The 21,066-nt window shown below is 36.5% G+C and overlaps 2 protein-coding genes across 2 annotated transcripts in view; one reads left to right on the top strand and one right to left on the bottom strand.

The window, feature by feature from the left end:
• Positions 1–13,791, bottom strand: part of LOC137399903 (serine/threonine-protein phosphatase 2A 56 kDa regulatory subunit gamma isoform-like) — a 40,216-nt gene extending 26,425 nt beyond the window's left edge. The window contains exons 1-6 of the mRNA XM_068086164.1: positions 13,650–13,791; positions 13,138–13,212; positions 11,948–12,173; positions 9,720–9,919; positions 7,198–7,401; positions 1,211–1,341 (exon numbers count right to left, since the gene is read on the bottom strand). Coding sequence (XP_067942265.1) covers positions 1,211–1,341; positions 7,198–7,401; positions 9,720–9,919; positions 11,948–12,173; positions 13,138–13,212; positions 13,650–13,676 — 863 coding nt within the window. The 5' untranslated portion in view covers positions 13,677–13,791. The remainder of the gene's footprint in view (positions 1–1,210; positions 1,342–7,197; positions 7,402–9,719; positions 9,920–11,947; positions 12,174–13,137; positions 13,213–13,649) is intronic.
• A 5,492-nt stretch (positions 13,792–19,283) lies between these two features.
• Positions 19,284–20,126, top strand: LOC137400733 (uncharacterized). Its single transcript, XM_068087069.1, has one exon. The coding sequence runs from the start codon at positions 19,284–19,286 to the stop codon at positions 20,124–20,126; it is 843 nt and encodes a 280-aa protein (XP_067943170.1).
• Positions 20,127–21,066: the final 940 nt, after the last annotated feature.

Genomic DNA, 21,066 nt, shown 5'->3' with positions numbered 1-21,066 from the left:
GACAGTACTAAGGGTTGACTGTGCTAGGGGTTGACTGTACTAGGGGTTGACTGTACTAAGGGTTGACTGTACCAGGGGTTGACTGTACAAGGGGTTGACTGTACCAGGGGTTGACTGTATTAGGGGCTGACTGTACTAGGGGTTAACTGTACTAGGGGTTGACTGTACTAGGAGTTGACTGTACCAAGAGTTGACTGTATCAGGAGTTGACCGTACTAGGTGTTGAGTGTACTTTTATAAAAACAAGTAGGCCCTAGCTGTTTTAATGGAAGTGTGTGCTTTGCAAGTGAGATCTTGAGCATTTGCAAGTGAGATCTTGAGCATTTGCAAGTGAGATCTTGAGCATTTGCAAGCTCACGCAAAAGTGTGGGCTTGTGATGCAATCTATATTGTAATGCTTATATTGCAATGTGTATTGCAACACAGATGCTTGTAATGGATCTATATTGTAATGCATGCTTCACAAATCGAAGGAAGATTTTCAATTATCACAGAAAGTTAGAGAACCGGTTTTGCCAATGTCAGACCAAAGTTATTGCAGACACTTCTTCACAGAGAAAAACACTAAAAAATGAAAGAGAAAATAATTGCAAACAACTTTTGCAAATTTCATATGAGAATTTATAACCACAAATTAGCCCTAAAAGAAGTCTTTTTTCCAAAAAAAAATGGTTTATTTTAAACATTAGAGAACAAACTTCTATTGTATTTTATTTTCTGATGAGAACTCATTTGTACTTGACACCAGCTGCATCAGTTTCTTATTGTTGCAATCTGAACACGCAAGAAATAAAGAAACTGCAAATGAAAAGAAAGACGTTGATAGTAAAAATAATAAAAGCTATTGGCGATAGGTAATTTAGTAGATACATGAGTAGTTCAAATTGCTTGATAAATCTCAGGTGTCAATAGAAAATTGAGATTAACCTCAATTGTGTCTATCATAGTTATCAGCAATGCCAGTTTACAGTGTGAAAAGGATTCATCACAGTAGTAGATCATGATTAATCTTTGTTCATTAAATATTTCACATTTAGTACGCAAAGATTTTTGTACACTTTACAGTGGTATTTTAAGTTTATAACAATTAAATTGTAAACGGAAATAGATGGCTAAAATTAAAAATTTGAAAGCAAGCCGCTTGAGTTGTCATTCGTGCTCAACGGGTTGTCTTACTGTGCCAACACCGTAGACTTTAAAAGTTGCTTACCTATAGAATATATTGTTGATGTGCTTCCTGATGTATGAACGCAACCCTAAGAACTTGCCATAAATTCGATGGAGAATGGTCTTTAAATAATCCCGCTCTCTGGGATCTTCGCTATCGAACAAGTCTAGGAGCTGCAAGAACAATGCCAAAGAATGCAAACACACCCGATGTTATCTACTTTACTAATTCAAAAGTAAAATATGACAAGGATGATGTGAACATGTTACAGCAATTTATTATATGAAAGAGAATTCAACTGGTTACTTACAGGTTACCTACAGGTTAAACAGCCCAAAACCTAAAACTCTTAAAGTTTACACCAAAACATTTGTTAGCTTGTGAAAAGTTGTTGATGTGATGGATATAAAGCACATGTATATAAGCCATGCAATGCAAGCTGCTTATTATTTGATGGAAACACACGCTCAAAGTGACAATTAGTCGTATTAGAGACAACTTATCTCTAACATGATTATGGGCAATTACGACATAACTGGCATCATATTTGACACCCTAAAACACTGAGTATTAGTACTGCTTTCTTTAGTGCTGCTACAACAATCACTATTACTAGTAATACTAGTATTATAACACAAGAGAATTAGGTGATGTACTACCTAGTGGGCTTGGCCTACGTATACAAGAATAAATGTGTCAATTATAATTTGCATAGTTGAAACTTTTCAATGCTGTATTTCATTCATGAGTTGTGACTAGGCGCTATTCTAAGCTTTTCAAAGCCAGCACCGCATTGCATACACAAGACAGGCCTCTACAATTATTTCAAAGTTATTTAATTTGAAATGATCGAAATGCCAAAGTCAACACTGTGAGCAAGGGCCAAAGTCAATAGTAATCAAGGCTATATAAGACATCCTCGTCATGTTTGACGCATCTTCAATAGCAAAAACCTTTCGGCGAAACCGTGACAGGAAAATACTGAAATATTTCTCTGCCTTCAAACATTCATACATGTAGAAGTGTGTCAAGAATGTCATGCATAGATGTAGAAGTGTATCAAGAATGTCATGCATACATGTAGAAGTGTGTCAAGAATGTCATGCATACATGTAGAAGTGTATTAAGAATGTCATACATACATGTAGAAGTGTATCAAGAATGTCATGCATACATGTAGAAGTGTATCAAGAATGTCATGCATACATGTAGAAGTGTATCAAGAATGTCATGAATACATGTAGAAGTGTGTCAAGAATGTCATGCATACATGTAGAAGTGTATCAAGAATGTCATGCATACATGTAGAAGTGTATCAAGAATGTCATGAATACATGTAGAAGTGTGTCAAGAATGTCATGCATACATGTAGAAGTGTATTAAGAATGTCATGCATACATGTAGAAGTGTATCAAGAGTGTCATACATACATGTAGAAGTGTATCAAGAATGTCATGCATACATGTAGAAGTGTATCAAGAATGTCATGAATACATGTAGAAGTGTGTCAAGAATGTCATGCATACATGTAGAAGTGTGTCAAGAATGTCATACATACATGTAGAAGTGTGTCAAGAATGTCATGCATACATGTAGAAGTGTATCAAGAGTGTCATACATACATGTAGAAGTGTATCAAGAATGTCATGCATACATGTAGAAGTGTATCAAGAATGTCATGAATACATGTAGAAGTGTGTCAAGAATGTCATGCATACATGTAGAAGTGTGTCAAGAATGTCATACATACATGTAGAAGTGTGTCAAGAATGTCATGCATACATGTAGAAGTGTGTCAAGAATGTCATGCATACATGTAGAAGTGTGTCCCGAATGTCATGCATACATGTAGAAGTGTGTCAAGAATGTTATGCATACATGTAGAAGTGTATCAAGAATGTCATGAATACATGTAGAAGTGTATCAAGAATGTCATGAATACATGTAGAAGTGTATCAAGAATGTCATGAATACATGTAGAAGTGTATCAATAATGTCATGCATACATGTACAAGTGTATCAAGAATGTCATGCATACATGTGGAAGTATGTCAAGAATGTTATGCATACATGTAGAAGTGTATCAAGAATGTCCTGCATACATGTAGAAGTGTGTCAAGAATGTCAAGCATACATGTAGAAGTATGTCAAGAATGTCATGCACACATGTAGAAGTGTATTAAGAATGTCATGCATACATGTAGAAGTGTATCAAGAGTGTCATACATACATGTAGAAGTGTATCAAGAATGTCATGCATACATGTAGAAGTGTATCAAGAATGTCATGAATACATGTAGAAGTGTGTCAAGAATGTCATGCATACATGTAGAAGTGTGTCAAGAATGTCATACATACATGTAGAAGTGTGTCAATAATGTCATGCATACATGTACAAGTGTATCAAGAATGTCATGCATACATATGGAAGTATGTCAAGAATGTTATGCATACATGTAGAAGTGTATCAAGAATGTCATGCATACATGTAGAAGTGTGTCAAGAATGTCATGCATACATGTGGAAGTATGTCAAGAATGTTATGCATACATGTAGAAGTGTATCAAGAATGTCATGCATACATGTAGAAGTGTGTCAAGAATGTCAAGCATACATGTAGAAGTATGTCAAGAATGTCATGCACACATGTAGAAGTGTATTAAGAATGTCATGCATACATGTAGAAGTGTATCAAGAGTGTCATACATACATGTAGAAGTGTATCAAGAATGTCATGCATACATGTAGAAGTGTATCAAGAATGTCATGAATACATGTAGAAGTGTGTCAAGAATGTCATGCATACATGTAGAAGTGTGTCAAGAATGTCATACATACATGTAGAAGTGTGTCAATAATGTCATGCATACATGTACAAGTGTATCAAGAATGTCATGCATACATATGGAAGTATGTCAAGAATGTTATGCATACATGTAGAAGTGTATCAAGAATGTCATGCATACATGTGGAAGTATGTCAAGAATGTTATGCATACATGTAGAAGTGTATCAAGAATGTCATGCATACATGTAGAAGTGTGTCAAGAATGTCAAGCATACATGTAGAAGTATGTCAAGAATGTCATGCACACATGTAGAAGTGTATTAAGAATGTCATGCATACATGTAGAAGTGTATCAAGAGTGTCATACATACATGTAGAAGTGTATCAAGAATGTCATGCATACATGTAGAAGTGTATCAAGAATGTCATGAATACATGTAGAAGTGTGTCAAGAATGTCATGCATACATGTAGAAGTGTGTCAAGAATGTCATACATACATGTAGAAGTGTGTCAATAATGTCATGCATACATGTACAAGTGTATCAAGAATGTCATGCATACATATGGAAGTATGTCAAGAATGTTATGCATACATGTAGAAGTGTATCAAGAATGTCATGCATACATGTAGAAGTGTGTCAAGAATGTCAAGCATACATGTAGCAGTATGTCAAGAATGTCATGCACACATGTAGAAGTGTATTAAGAATGTCATGCATACATGTAGAAGTGTATCAAGAGTGTCATGCATACATGTACAAGTGTATCAAGAATGTCATGCATACATATGGAAGTATGTCAAGAATGTTATGCATACATGTAGAAGTGTATTAAGAATGTCATGCATACTTGTAGAAGTGTGTCAAGAATGTCATACATACATGTAGAAGTGTATCAAGAATGTCATGCATACATGTAGAAGTGTATCAAGAATGTCATGAATACATGTAGAAGTGTGTCAAGAATGTCATACATACATGTAGAAGTATGTCAAGAATGTCATGCATACATGTAGAAGTGTATCAAGAATGTTATGCATACATGTAGAAGTGTATCAAGAGTGTCATACATACATGTAGAAGTGTATCAAGAATGTCATGCACACATGTAGAAGTGTATCAAGAATGTCATGCACACATGTAGAAGTGTATCAAGAATGTCATGCATACATGTAGAAGTGTATCAAGAATGTCATGCATACATGTAGAAGTGTATCAAGAATGTCATGCATACATGTAGAAGTGTGTCAAGAATGTCACGCATACGTGTAGAAGTGTGTCAAGAATGCCATGCATACATTTAGAAATGTGTCAAGGATGTCAAACATGAATTAGGTATAATCTTATTAGTTGGAAGCAAAATAATTGTTTTTTCCAGGCAAACCTTTTCAATTGCCTGAGTAATCAAAGAATCACTTTATGAAATCATGACCTAATAATATGCTCGTATGTTTAATGATGCCCTAATAATATGCTCATATGTTTAATGATGACCTAATAATATGCTCATATGTTTAATGATGACCTAATAATATGCTTGTATGTTTAAAAATGTTAGATTAATTGGCGCTAGCCTAATAAAATGTCTGTTTACAGTAAATAATGATCAACATTAGGTCTACAATCCATACACAGTAATATTAAATGTAAATCAGAAAAGACGCATTAGAATGAATTGCAATTTGAGAGAAAATAAAATATTAGCAAACAGAGAGTTGCATACGAAGACCGATGCAAAATTATGGCAAATTAACCAAATACCAAAATAATTAATGTTTTTCCTTAAAAAAATAAAAAACACAATGAAGCAACTGGACAACATAGGGTTTTTTAATAAATATGACTGCTTTAGGCACTTTAGAAACATACACAAAATTTGCCACAAACTCTGCAATATAGCAAATATTGTTTAAGAGAGCTTCCAAGCTATTTTGAAAGATTTAAAAACAAACTATTTGATATGAAGCCAGGTATTGGAAGGCTTTCTTTACCAGATCAAAATTGTCTAAACGCGTTTATCTTGAAGCTGTGACAGAAGTGCTGAAGAATCTATAAAGCTGAATACGAAAAGTTCCAAAAGATAACTATTAGGCACCCGTGTGTAAAACTCTTTTCAAAACCTTTATCCATCGATAATATGATCGGCCTATTCTTGACTAGAATGGAGATAAAGAATACCGTAAGTCCTCATGCTTGTGCTCAAAACCAGATGATTCACGAAAGAAAAAATAATCCTCCAACAAGCCGCGTATGCCCACAGACCGCGGCTAATGACCGAGGTGTTGTCGTCCTTGACCCCTTCAGGAGCGAGAGTGTTGAGAAGGGTTTCGTTATACCCAATACTCTTGAATAAGAAAACAAGCTACATCAGTACATGTGAAAAGAATTTTCTTTTACTTCCAAGTTCGAATAAAAATTTCTAAACCCTTGCATCAACAACTTTTTTTCATGTCTCAGCTAAACTTTTATAGCGCTGCTAGAAGGCTTCACGTTTATGGAAATATGCGGTCAGGAATGAAACGGTTTTAATGACCTACGACTGTGGTGAGTTAAACATTAGCGATAAATTCTTCGCTAGTCTAAAGTATTCCATAAACATGACCCTGAAAATAAATGAGTAGGTCGCCAAAATCCCGTACATAAAAGTGTATCATGACTGAAGTTCTATGGTTATAGCGCGGAGCTGAGCAGAGACCGCATTTATCGAGAAGCCGCCCTAAGCCTCACGTAAGTTTTAAAAACTTGGATTTAGCCGCGGCTTATTACCTTGAACCAGAAGCCGCGCTCAACGACAAGCCGCGCGGCTTGAGCATAAGGACTTACGGTAGTCCTATTGTCTTAGCTAGAGACTAAATTCTTCCAGTTTTATCGCTTTTGTCTATTTAATAAGTATTGAGAAGATAAGAGCATCGACGTATGTATTGAAGTTTTAATGTGATTTGATAATTCTCACAAACAGAGGCTTAAATAATGACCAATAGTTAAGCTCTCCTGATATCGATATAATACCATAACCTTAATCTAGCAGAGATAAGCTAGAAAGACTGACAGCTTTAAAGCGAATGTTTTATCAGTGGCATTTGAAAAGCAATAGAGTTATAGAGTTGATAAGAGTTAGTTATGACTGTCGAGTAATCTTGCATTACGGGCATACGAGCGAGACAAAAGAGAAACCAAGACCAATCCTAGACTAGGAAAGAGCCATGCAGTTATGTATTAGCTCCTCAGATGAAAAGCTCACCAGGGTAACGAATCTTTGGTCAATGAACCGCTTGGCAATGTTGGGCTGAAAGTCAGGAGACTCGAGAAGGCGCAGAAACAACTCATAAACAATCATGAGATGCGGCCAAGCTGCCTCTAGTGTTGGTTCATCTTCTTCTGGATCAAACTCAGCTCCAGTAGGGTTTGTGGATGGAGGAAGGGTTCGGAATAAGTTCACACAAAACTAAAAATATGCGAGTTCTTTAACAGAATAAAAATCAAATTACTTGAGCAACTTGTTACCTGTGCACACGCTTGAGAGTTTAAAATTTTCATTATAAATCTGTGAGCTATCTTCAGCTGGTCAGGTTTTAACCTTCTCTATTAAGGCAGGTTGACAATCTTCACACATTGCAACAGGGTGTACTGCTGGTGTAAGAAATACTTCTCATGTATAACTTGTAATTACAGAAATACTCGATAATGTACATGTATTATTCCATTAATCCAGTGGTACTTTTGCATACTTTGAATAATAAACTTTGATCATAATTTGTCAAAACACATTTTATTATTTTCTCTCTGTTAGCCCTTTGTGTGATAGCTGTGTTCGGAAGCTGCCAGTTTCATATCTTAGTGCTGCGCAATACTTCACCTACGCTTAAATATAACCGGATAGCAATAAATCAGTCTCATTTAGTGTTTCTCGCTTCGCAAATAGTGGAAGCTTTGAAAAAAAATTGAAAAAAAAAACAAAAATGGAAGTAAAATCAACCGGTGATCACTTACAAACTGGTGTAACAGCAAAATAATGTTGCGCATACCAATAAACAATAGCATGCAATAAACTGAGTCTCCTTGGCAGAGTTTGTCCAAAAAAATTTGCTTTAAAACACCCCGTAATTACATTTGACATAAGATTTGCGTTTAGTGAAAAAATATGAAACAATCTTACACAAAGCTCCACAAAATCTTCAAACAAACGAACGCGTAATAATAAATACAGTGAAACTCGGATAACTCAAACTTCAAGGGACCGAGCAAAAGTGTTGGAGTTATTAGAGCGTTCAAGTTATCAGGACAGTCATAAGTGCACGTATTTATCAGTAGATACATGTACATATACAAACTATATATCAATCAAAAGCATAGATTGCTTGTTGCAAGTTAAAGGGTCTCTCGTGTGAAGTTTTAAATATTTTTAATCAGAAAGTATAGATATTTTACTATCACTTGAGATTTGTTTGTTGCTTTAGGTGATGTGACTGCCAGGATGTTCTCAGATTAAAATTGGCAAAACTTGATCGCGGTTAAAACGCTCAGAAAAAATACATACGTATTTTTCTACCGAGCGTTTTAACCAAGATCAATTTTGCAGTAAGTCAGTTATTACAAAACTGCTTTACTATTAAAAACCCATTATCAATTTTGCCGATATTACTTTGAAGTTATCCAAATTTTACCTCGCTTTTCTTGCTTTCGGAGGGCTTATCGCTAAGCGGATGTTTGGTAAAATTTGATTTTTGCAAACCTTTAGAAAAGTCGATAAAGAAAATATTTACCGATGTTGGTAATAACGAGGCCTAAGAACTACTAAAAGTCGATGTTTATCTTTATGGCTTGGAATGAAGTGATATTCTAAAGCGATAGTACCAACCGTCTCGGTAGCCGTTTGGCAAAAAACTGTTCGAGTTAAGGGAGTTTCAGTCGAGTTATCTAAAGCCATTTATCACTGCATGGGAATGGACCAAGCAAATCCATTCGAGTTAACCATATGTTCGATATATCCGAGGGCGATTTATCCGAGTTTCACTGTAGATGGCAATAATGTTGAGGTCATAACATCAAGGTCATTAAGTTAGTCGAATAGATACGCAGCTATATAGCTATTGCCATTGACCTGCGCGACTACTCCAGAGCAAGGCGTCTAAATCTTACAGACTGTTTAAAAAAAGATTGTCTCTCTGGAAAAAATGACTTGTGACCAAAATAATGCTGTTTGGTTTGTAACGATGTTAGCAAAATATGTGGACTTTGTTGCTGTCGCTGACTTTGTTGCTGTCGCTGACTTTGTTGCTGTCGCTGACTTCGTTGCCTTTTTTAAACTAAACCAGCGACCACCAGAATTATGCCTATTTAGAATACTGTGAATACATTTTCAGTCACTTAACAAATTATCACAAATTAAGGACTTTTACAACTTTTATAAAATGACATAATTTTATTTAATTAGCATCATCTTAAAGCTGAAAAGCTTAATTCACTAAATAGAGCCTGTCGAGCACGAAACGAGTGCTCGGCAGTCCGCTGATAGGAACAAAAGAAAACATTCTCTGAACAGGAAATATTCTTATGCGTATGTAGTATTTACAATCTTTATCACTGGTTCCCAGTTTGCAATGGCACAGATCTATTGCATTCACAAACAAAAACAAAAGTTATTCTCGATGTACAAAACTCTCTTTAGCAATGTGCCCGAGCCTCTCAAATAACATGATATGGTGCAAGAATTAAACTCTTCTATAATCCAACAACCATCCACTACCAAAACTTGGCACTCACCATATTTACAATTTCAGGATATATAGCCTCAGTGATTACACCCTTCTTACGAGATACAAAATCTACCATCTCCAAAAGACAACTTCGTTTCACTTCCTTCCATTTGAGGTCAGACAAGGGGTCCTGCACAAAATCAAACAGCACACAGCACTGTCGGATCTTCTGCAAGAAGAGGTCCTCTCGCTCAGTTGCCGATGCATCTGAAAAGGCCAATTTAAAAACCTTGGCATAAGGTTTGAGGAAATACTGATTAACGACTTGGTAACACAACCTTATCTTAAAGGTTGACTTGCAACAAAATTCGCATTACAGCTATTTGGTATCAAAAGATTCACAATGTTTTATTCTGCTGCGTTGTAGGTACAAAATATGTGGAAATGTGATTACAAGCTCTTAAAAGCTCAAAAACAAACAGTTAATCGCCGCCATCACAAGACCGCCATAGATTAGAATCTCTTTCCAAAACAGCTCAAATGGGTAGTTGTACAAGATGGCTTCTATTTACACTTTCACGCAACCTCTTCCGTCGAAATATTTTCACAAATATACTTCACGCATTCAATAAAACGATGTCTATTGTTCTTACACGTCTGTTTCATCATCATTGTAATGCTGTTACTTTGAGCACTGATATCTCAAAACCTACCTTAAAAATTTGTTTAATTATTTAACCTTAGCTCGAAGGAGTGCATAACATCCTCTGATAAACGTGACGAGCCTGTTGGTGCCCTGTGATAGTCGAAAAATGCTGCAGAAATTATTCGAGCTGTTTGGCCAGAAGTAAGGGTCACATAATCAGATTACAACTAGACGATTAGACCAATCCGAAACAAAACTGTAAACGAGCGAGCATCTATATTTAGTAAGGGCTCTTCGGTAAAACCCGAAGTGTTTGTCATAAACTAGTGCTACAAGAAGTTCTATATTGAGCCTTTTAATGGCCTTTCAATTTATGTGAGAACATCACGGGACAAAACAATAACCAAATGTAATGACTACGTCAGAAAAATAAACTGATTCCAATCTACAGCGGTTTCGTGATGACGGCGATTAACTGTTCGTTTTTGAGCTTTCAAAAGCTTATAATCACATTTCAACATATTTGGCACCTACAACACAGCAGAGTAAGACATGGTGAATCTTTTGATACCAAACAACTGTAATGTGAATTTTGTTGCAAGTCAACCTTTAATAAAGAGTTGTTCCTAATGGAAGCCAAAACATATGGAAATGTTTCAATATTGAATATGTCATTTAAGCCTTCACCCTTGAATTTCAACGAAAAGGGCATGAGGGCATCAATGAGCCAAGGTGCTGACCCTGTCATAGTTCTTCAACAACTTTTAAAGTATTAGTACCTTATCATCGGCTAGATTAAAATCGTGAGACTATTAGCAGCTCGTATTGACAGAGTTGAGCGTATGAAAAGATAAACTGGAGTTTAAAGAAACACTTCCGTTATCTCTATACTATTACTGTCAATAGACTGTTTCCAGTGGTAGCCTATGCCTTCACTGAGCGCACTCTACTGCAAGAGAAGTAATATATTTGCAATAATTATGAATTTAACAAGATGCCATTGGAGTCATACTGGAATTTAACTATTGTTTGCATAATTATACACGCATGAATGAAGAGATGAAGTAGCAGAGAATAAAATCTAACACCCAAGCGTAGCTAAAGCATCCATGTAAAACCTACTTGTAAGAATAGATTTTTAAAATCTAAATGCCCAGACTGAATTTGCAGTACCAAATTCGAAATATTTGATTTCAGTATAAAGCTTTCAATGAACCATCACAATAGTTTCAATACAGAAGGTACAACACTATAACTCATAGTTGAATAGGCTTTGCAACCACTAGTTGTATTGATCCATCCGCTGCTTCAACAGCTAAAGCTATATTAATGACTTTTGAACTGTATTCAAGCATCAGCAAGACAGCAATTACATCCTCTCATCCCATAAGACAATTTCTCATCAAACATACATGCTCACTCTACCACTATTTTAAATCTATTAGACACATAATAGCGTAACAAATAACAAATTTACAAACAAACCACAAAACAGTTTAGCCGCTAAAAAGTAGAAAAGCGCCAGACCGCTAGAATGGTCTCAATGTGAAGTAGCTAGCCATGAGATTGTATTACCTACTACACCTCCAGTAATGGATCTTTCTGTAACACAGGTCTTGATAATAAACCAACACAACAATATCACTAACCTGAGAGTGACGGTAGCGCTTGTAACTCCCGGTTCTGTGATATATTGAATCTAGAAGAATTTTGCCTTTTGTCTTTTCGAATGTTAGGAGAAACGCCAGAGTACTGAGTCTTTACCAGAGAGACGGCGGGTGGGTGTTCGGATGCCCGGCTTCCAGGACCATGCGATTGAGAGGTTGGATTAGGGACGCCTCCCACAGAGTTGCTATTTTTTGAAGCTACTTTCTTCTGGAACATAAAAAAGTACTTAGCTGTTTGTAATACTTTCAAGAGTTTAAAACGAAATATCCCCTGTCAGGAGTTTGACAAATAAGCTGACTCTCTGGTAAGGTAAGTCTTTAGTCTTCCAACCTTTTACAAATGTAAAACATCATAGGTTTGTACTGTATCTATAAATCATCACGAGTTTCCATTATGTAACAAGATAGGTTAGATCTTTAACTAAGAGTAGTGAAATATCTCAACTGAATATCAAATTACCAAAACAATTTAACTCACAAATATTTGTTTTAAACTTTCTTAGTAAAAAAATGCATGATCTAATAGAATTGCTTTTGTTTCTTTGCACTTGCCTACAAAAACTAGATTAGGTTGCCTTTGCAATTGGATTTTGGCAAAACAGTAATATTGATAATCAAGCTGACAATGACTAAATAAGATCAACTGACAATAAGAGCAACACTGTAATAACTAAAGTTTTCTACAAATATCTAGAATAGTACGTGGTCTCTCCCACACAAATTGGACCTATTTAGCAGCAGCTATATTTACTGCAAAGTGGCCTATAAAAGTACATAGGATACTAGAAAGATCTCCCACACAGAAGACGCTCTTGTCAAAACCTCCTACCACCGATGATTAGCCATCTGAACAGCGACAATTCAGTAACCCAAGGCTATGGTGCCATTCAGTATTGATTCTCAAGCAAAACATTTTTGGCATCTTCAAATGTATACGGCTATAGCCATGACCAGTTCAATTAGTTTCAAGATAAAAATGTTACTCATTCATGACTGAACCACTGCTGTATTTTTGGAAGGCAAAGGCCAAAAATGATTGTTATATGCAACGCCATTACATGACTGGTGCATTCTCTCAATAACTAGAGAGCACATTGAGATCATGAGGGATTGAACAAAGAAAAGATTCATTGCTGAAGCTACGTAAGAAAGTTGCAGGAATCCATACTAACATCGTTCTCCGTGTCACCACTTCCACCTGCATTGGATTCTTTGCTAAACTTTGTTCCTCCAGCAAGCTTAGAAGTCTGTAAAACACATGAGGAAAGACGCGCTAAACCAAATGTGCTTTTACGATCCACTTTTTTGTTTGTTTTAAGAAAGGTTAAGACCGAGCACTTCATGAGTATAACTTCAAACTGTAAAACAAGTTACAATCTTACGCGATTGATTACAATGGCATGTCAAAAATACACAGTCAGTATTTGGGAGAGAAAAATGAAAACGACGACATGCATTTAACCAACAAACTTCGCAAGACTAGCAAGCGAGTGAAACGTAGTATAAGATTTTTTTAGGTGAAATATTTTTAAAGTTGAAGAGTTTAAAATGAACTAGTTATATTAATAATAACTACGCAAATATATGATTACATTAATAGATCCGTGCCAACACGACTGCAAATACTAAAGGTAATATTATAAATTGCGGCTCTAGTTACTAATAAGCGTATGAATAAGGTTACCTTTTTGTCTTTAGACTTAGCTGGCATTGTAGATTATAATTTCACACCAAGTTAGTACAACTTATTTAAGCTATGCCTTCTCATTACCAAACATTAAAATCCTATCAAATACCTTTCGGCTACTTCAACGATCTCGTACATTGGTAACCAGTTACTACCGAAAGTCTATTAGGTTCAACGTTTGCCTCAGCTCCATTAGCCAATCATCATTCTAGTTACTCAACCAATCGACGGCTTGATCTTCATATTATTAAACATTCACACGTGTTTTAGTAATTGAAGTTATAGGCCCGACAATAGATCATGGACAGTTTACATGCTGATGTTGTCGTGTCACAATCATTTTGAAAGCAAATTATCTCAGACTCAATTGCAATATTTTGTTTATGGCGCAATAAATATTGCATACTTTAAGTGATATTGGATGCAGTTTAGCCTTTCAGTAGATTATAACTTTTATGACGAAATCATTCCAATTTAAAATGAGTAAGTAAAAGAATGTAAGCAATGATATACAGCCCTCCCCCCCAATGATATACAGCCCCCACCCTGGGGGCTGTATATCATTGATGTAAGTAAAATGTGGTCCTTGATCGATTATTGAATCACCAGCATGACTTTAAAATCCTCAAATTGAATAATCTGTCATAAGCTCTTGATGATATTTAGTTGATAACACCATATACAGGGCTCGCTAACCTATGATCACTTCATCAACATACCAAACAGCAAGATTGAATACATTTATAATGTATGCAATGTAAAATTTTAGCTTCAATACCTCAATTGCTACTTAAAGAAGTAGAAAATGCTTAAAAAATCTTTGATGACCCTATAGTCCATAATATTTCCTATGTCATACAAAACTTCACTATGGCAACAAATTTGCAAAGCAATAAAGTTTTTTAGTCTAAACCAAAAATGAGTAATTGTTTTAAAACTTCGTAGAACTAAATTTTATTTGACTTAATTCAGGAAATGTAGAACAAGCATCTTTTTATAAGGTTTGTTTTCTTTTGATAGGTTTTGCACCTGCTGCTTCATTTTTAAGTGAGATTTTTGAAGTTGCCATGGTAAACCTTGCTGAAGTATGCATTCAAATCATTGTTCCAGTATTTTACCGCTTTAATAAGTGTTTTATCATATTTCCTAACTTTTTAAGTTATATCAGTTTGAACTGTTTGGCGGTCTCTCTCCTTTACCTCATTTTGTTTCTTTTGAGATTTTGAGTTTCACTAATGACACCCTTTAGAATATTTCAAATAAAGAAATTAAGCTGTCATAGAAGTTGTTAATCATCAATGTATTGTTACTATGCATTAAACATTCACTAGTGCAGCGGCACCTCGCTGCTGCTGCTGCTACTGCTGCTGCTACTGCTGCTGCTACTACTGCTACTACTGCTGCTACTGCTGCTGCTGCTGTTACTACTACTGCTACTACTGCTGCTACTACTGCTACTACTGCTACTGCTGCTGCTACTGCTACTACTGCTGCTACTACTTGCTACTACTGCTGCTACTGCTGCTACTACTACTGCTGCTACTACTGCTACTGCTGCTGCTGCTGCTACTGCTGCTGCTACTACTGCTACTGCTGCTACTGCTGCTGCTACTACTGCTACTACTGCTACTACTGCTGCTACTGCTGTTACTACTACTGCTACTACTGCTGCTACTACTGCTACTACTGCTACTGCTGCTGCTACTGCTACTACTGCTGCTACTACTTGCTACTACTGCTGCTACTACTGCTACTACTGCTGCTACTGCTGCTGCTGCTGTTACTACTACTGCTACTACTGCTGCTACTACTGCTACTACTGCTGCTGCTGCTGCTGCTACTGCTGCTGCTACTACTGCTACTGCTGCTGCTGCTACTGCTACTACTGCTACTGCTGCTGCTACTGCTACTACTGCTGCTACTACTTGCTACTACTGCTGCTACTGCTGCTACTACTACTGCTGCTACTACTGCTGCTGCTGCTACTGCTACTACTGCTGCTGCTACTACTGCTGCTGCTGCTACTACTGCTGCTGCTCTACTGCTACTACTGCTGCTGCTACTACTGCTGCTGCTACTGCTGCTACTGCTACTGCTGCCGCTACTGCTGCTGCTGCTACTACTGCTGTTACTGCTGCTGCTACTACTGCTGCTGCTGCTGCTGCTACTACTGCTGCTACTGCTGCTGTTACTACTACTGCTGCTGCTACTGCTGCTGCTACTGCTGCTACTACTGCTAGTGCTGCTGCTACTACTGCTACTGCTGCTGCTGCTGCTACTACTACTGCTGCTACTGCTGCTGCTGCTGCTGCTGCTGCTACTCATTCACTCATAAAGTTGAACAACATTCTAATAATTTATTGTTTCTTGCTTCATCAAAACACCTAACACCTTACATTGACTGCTTCTTCTCTATAAAATATTACTGTTGTTTAACAACTCGAAGAGCTATTTCTGAGACAGACCTCTATTTCTGCTCTCTCTTTTTATAATATCTCAAAAGAAAATAAGATTGGTGTTATAAATCTTAACTACCTATCCCAAAATTCAAATATTTCATATTTTGCGGTACCTTATCAGTATTTATCCGCTGCATCTATCACCATGCTTGTTTTTATTTTTAGCTTTGTAACTTTGCTATCAGAAGTCATCTTTTCATCAGGTCAAGTCAGAGATACAATAATCCACCTTAAACATTCTTTAAATGCACATGATTTTTGCTAGCTTATCTTTAACACTACTAAAAAACAAATATATTTTTAGTTCTCATTTTTTACAACTATACAGTTTCTACAATATCTGCTTGCACGCATGAATTAAGTATGCATGAATTAAGTATGCATGAATTAAGTATGCATGAATTAAGTATGTATGAAATAAAATGTCAAATATTTGAATGTTTGCAGTCAACTTTATTGTTTGTTTTAGCTGCTGCATCCAGTTGCTGTTAAAATTATGACAATGATCAGCAGGTGCTTTAAAGTATTTAAACAACTCAAAGCTCTGCTGATTACCATGATGGAAACTACCAACGACTTACAACAGTTAACCTGTTAACCTGCTTTACACTTAGATCTTTTTAAAGTTTTTTAGCAAGTTGGCAGGCAAGAACTTTATAATTCACCATTAGGTTAGCAGAATATGTTTTGTAATATATAAGTAGTAGTGTCACGTGAGAAAAATAAAATAAATAATGTAATATAATTATTAAAATAATGTAATATATTTAAATTATATAAATATTTTTTGATATAATGTATTATTAAATTACTCGTAGTGCAGTGCGAAGCTAAAGCTTTGTCACAAAAAAAATTTAATAATATTTTATAAATATATAAATTATTATTTAAACTATAAATCAATGTATAAAATTTAATAATATGTAACTTATAAATGCAATCGTGTTTTTGTGTGGTTCTATATGATGTTGTGTAAGGTAGCACTCCTGAGTCCTGACTGATTTTCTCACGTAACAAATAAATTTTTCGAACTGGCAAAGTGGCTCTTCCTGCCAAGCAAAGAAATGTTCTTTATATCAATCAACTGTCAAATCACTCCTGCGAATTTGTGTATGATCTGTTATATACCTTATTTGCAATTCTGACACAAGTTGTCATCTCCTGAATGTTTTATACTTATCTGCCAGTTCAGTAGTTGTCTTGCCTCGCTTGGACACCAATGTTTGTTCCTCTGTAGTATGAGTGTTAGCCACTGTTGTATTATCAGTATATAGGCTCTTTCGGGCATCAATTTCAAATGCTGGTTAAAAACTCAAATACCGTCATCGCATCAATAATAGATTGGCCTATCTCAAGTTTCGATATAAAGTATATTTATCAATAACAAGCCTCACTTGGGCATAAAACGAATGAAGAAAATCGTTCAAATAGTTTGTAGTATAATAAATGTATATCTCATCAAAATGAGCGGTAAAGATGTCCTCAGAAATGTACAAGTATTATCGTAGTATTCAACCAAATGGCTTTATCTCTCCGAGGTAAAGCAGTAGTAAAAGGAGTATATAATTTCACCCATGTGGCCTCCCTGGCCCGCTCTCTCTGGCCTGTCCTGTCTCTTTTTAATCACTTTCAGAGACTCCTTATATACAAGCCGTTTGAGAATAACAACTTTTAATTGGCTTCTTGTTAGCATTTTGCAAACTTTGTGCAATTGTTCTACTGTGCATATCGCAACTGATCAGCTGCGGTGGAGCGGCTGAGCTCATCTTTCTGGGAAGCCAATGATGTTTGAAAAACTTAGCCAATTTTCTGAGTGTGGAATTTGTAAAAGTGACTCTATCTCTTTTATTTTTAGCTTTCGAAATCTAGAAAACTTCTGGAGTATGTATTTTGCTCCGTTCTTTTTATTATTATAAATGTCATATTTTTAAAAATTTATTCTAGTTGTGAAAGTTATTAAAGCTTATTTTTTTAGAGGCTCTGCTTGCTGCTATTAGCCAGCTCCTTGGGAAATTCTATGATTAAATAGAATCCCATGAAGACCTAGTTAAAAGTGTTGAGAAACAATGCATTATGCCTCAGTGAAAACTAATCGACTAATTGTTTATTTCATGTTATGATCTGATTGGTCAATTAGCTTTTCTCTCATATTATCTCCTAACAATCTTGTGTATTCATATATTCCGTTTCACATTTTATGTTCTCAAAATAAAGTCAAGAATCATGACGAATTTATCAGGTGGGCTCTTTCCAAATAGAAAATATTAGTTATTCACCAGCAATTCCACACTCTGCTGCCAGTCAGTGACCTACCATTGATTCATGGCTACTTCAACAGGTTATGGGCCCAGGGCCAGTAAAAATGAACTACTGCAGAGACTGTATTTCAATGGTGACATGAATTGCTACGACATTTGGGAAACCAGATTCCTTCCTCACTTTTACGCTCAAAATGAACTTTTTCATCAGTCAATTTTGCCAAAAGAAGAAAATGTAAATAATCATACAGATTTTGTTAAACACAATAAACGAGCCTATGCTGAGTTAGTTCAATACCTAGACGAACGCTTTTTACAACTTATCATGCGAGATGCTAGTAAGGACGTACGTAGGCATTACAAATCCTTCGTCATCACTATATATCCCCTGAAAAACCCAGAGTATTAACACTGTATGAACAACTCACTACCATCGAGATTAGTGAAGTTGAAGACATCACAAGATATCTAGTTCATGCTGAAAATTATGCAACTGGTTTAAAATCAGCTAATGAAACAATCAGTGACAATCTGATAAAAGCCATGATTTTGAAAGGCCTCCCTTCTTCTTATCAATCATTCATTGTTGTACATACGCAACTTGATAAAACAGAAACTTTCGCTGAATTCAAAGCCAAACGCACAAATTTTGATCGACAGCAAAGAAGCCAACCCGCAACTGCTATGACGGTTAGCACACAAAGGCCGACAAGGAACCAAAATCTTTCCAGAACATTCTCTAACCAGAAACCAACAAAATTCCACAATATTTCAAGCCAAGTTTGTCAAGCATGTAGACGGAAAAATCATAACGCATCTCAATGCTACTCCAGAGATAAACTGAAATGTAGGCACTGTCACACAAAAGGACATGTGGAGATAGCTTGCCACAGAAAAGAAGAGAACAACAGTTCATGTCAAATACTCCCAATGCAACACATGACGACAACTCATTTGCATTCAAAATAGATGCATTCAACACCATAAACCCTTCATCCCAGGATTCCAAATCATTCAAACTCATGGTAGACTGTGAGGCAACAAGCCATGTAATTAAAACCAAAGAAGCTTTCATTGACTTTGACCACTCTTTCCAGCCAACAATGCATTTTATTGAGATGGCCGATGGCCACTCATCAAATGAGATCATCAGGGCTCGTGGGACAGCCAAACACACAATCAGAGACAAGCAGAATCAGGGGAAAACAATGTTCCTCAAAGATGCACTCTACATCCCAAGCTTTCCTCAAAGCTTATTCTCAGTATGTGCAGTCTCTGCATGCGGAGCCACAATCTCATTCTCACCAGAAAGAAACATCCTAGTTGCAAGAAACACAGACTTTCCTATCATAAGCAAAAGTAGACTGTTCTTTCTACAAACAAACAACAGTGAGAAACAGAGTTCTGCCTTTGTAACGAAGTCACTTGATGAACGGCATAAAACTTTGGGACATGCCAATCGTGAAGACATAATCAAACTACAGGAGGTGACCGATGGCATGAGAATTGCTGATCACACAAAAGGTCGTAAGACCTGCATCACCTGCCTAGAAACACAAATAACCAAACAACTACACAAACAAGATGAACAACAGATCCTTGGTACAAAGCCTCTCCAAAGAGTACATTCAGATCTCTGTGGACCGATATCTCCGACATCTAAGGCCACAGATTTGCTATCAACTTCATGGATGAATCCTCAAGCACGATACACCCATACCCACTTCGTCACAAAGATGATGCCACAACAGCCCTGAAGCAGTTCATCACAGTTGTTGCAACAGTGGGAAAAATCCAAGAGCTCCATTCAGATGGAGGAGGAGAATACGTTGGTGCATTTTTCACAGCCGTATTGAGAGAACATGGAATCAAACACACTACCACAGCCCCATACTCATCTTACCAGAATGATTAAGTTGAAAGGTCCTGGCGAACACTCATGGAAAGCTCAAGAGCGAGGATTAAAGACCCAAACCTTCCTAAGAACTTGTGGCCTTAAGCACTTCGTCATGCCCAATACATCTGCAACAGAAGTTATCAGAGATGAACCGGGTCAACTAATTTTCAACTGATGACAGGTATCAAACCAGACATGAGGAAGCTTCATCTATTTGGCTCATCATGCACCTATGACTCAGAGGGTTACAAAATGGTGTTACAGGACCGAGGCCAACCTGGTACCTACTTAGGTATACAAACAAGAAGTCAGAGTTACATAGTGTTGACAGAGAGAAGCACAATCATAACCTCAAGAAATCTTCAGGTCCATAAAACTGTAGCCTTGGATATGGATGATGATTTAATTAAAGAACCAACAAATATCAGCGGAAATGATACACTAAGTGATTTCATATCACAAGAACCTGAAGAACAAACAAATTCCAGCAGAAATAGCACACCGGCAGGGGATGTCTTGCTACAAGGACTTGCTGACGGAAAAACAAAGAGCAGGAATGACACACCAAAAAGTGATGTCATACCACAAGAACCTGCTACAAAACAAACTAACAAGAGCAGAAATGACTCACCAAGGGATGACGCCATGCTACAAGAACATGCTAAAAATCTTACAAATACCAAAACACATCCCAACAAACAAAGAAATGAACCAAAACATTTATCCGACTATGTTCACAAAACAGTCGATGTTGACTATGCATACAGGGCGGTATACAATGTCCCCTACACTTATGAAGA

This window comes from Watersipora subatra, chromosome 7 (assembly GCF_963576615.1).
Source record: "Watersipora subatra chromosome 7, tzWatSuba1.1, whole genome shotgun sequence".
Lineage (NCBI taxonomy): Eukaryota > Metazoa > Bryozoa > Gymnolaemata > Cheilostomatida > Watersiporidae > Watersipora > Watersipora subatra.
This window is presented reverse-complemented; position numbering and strand designations above follow the sequence as displayed.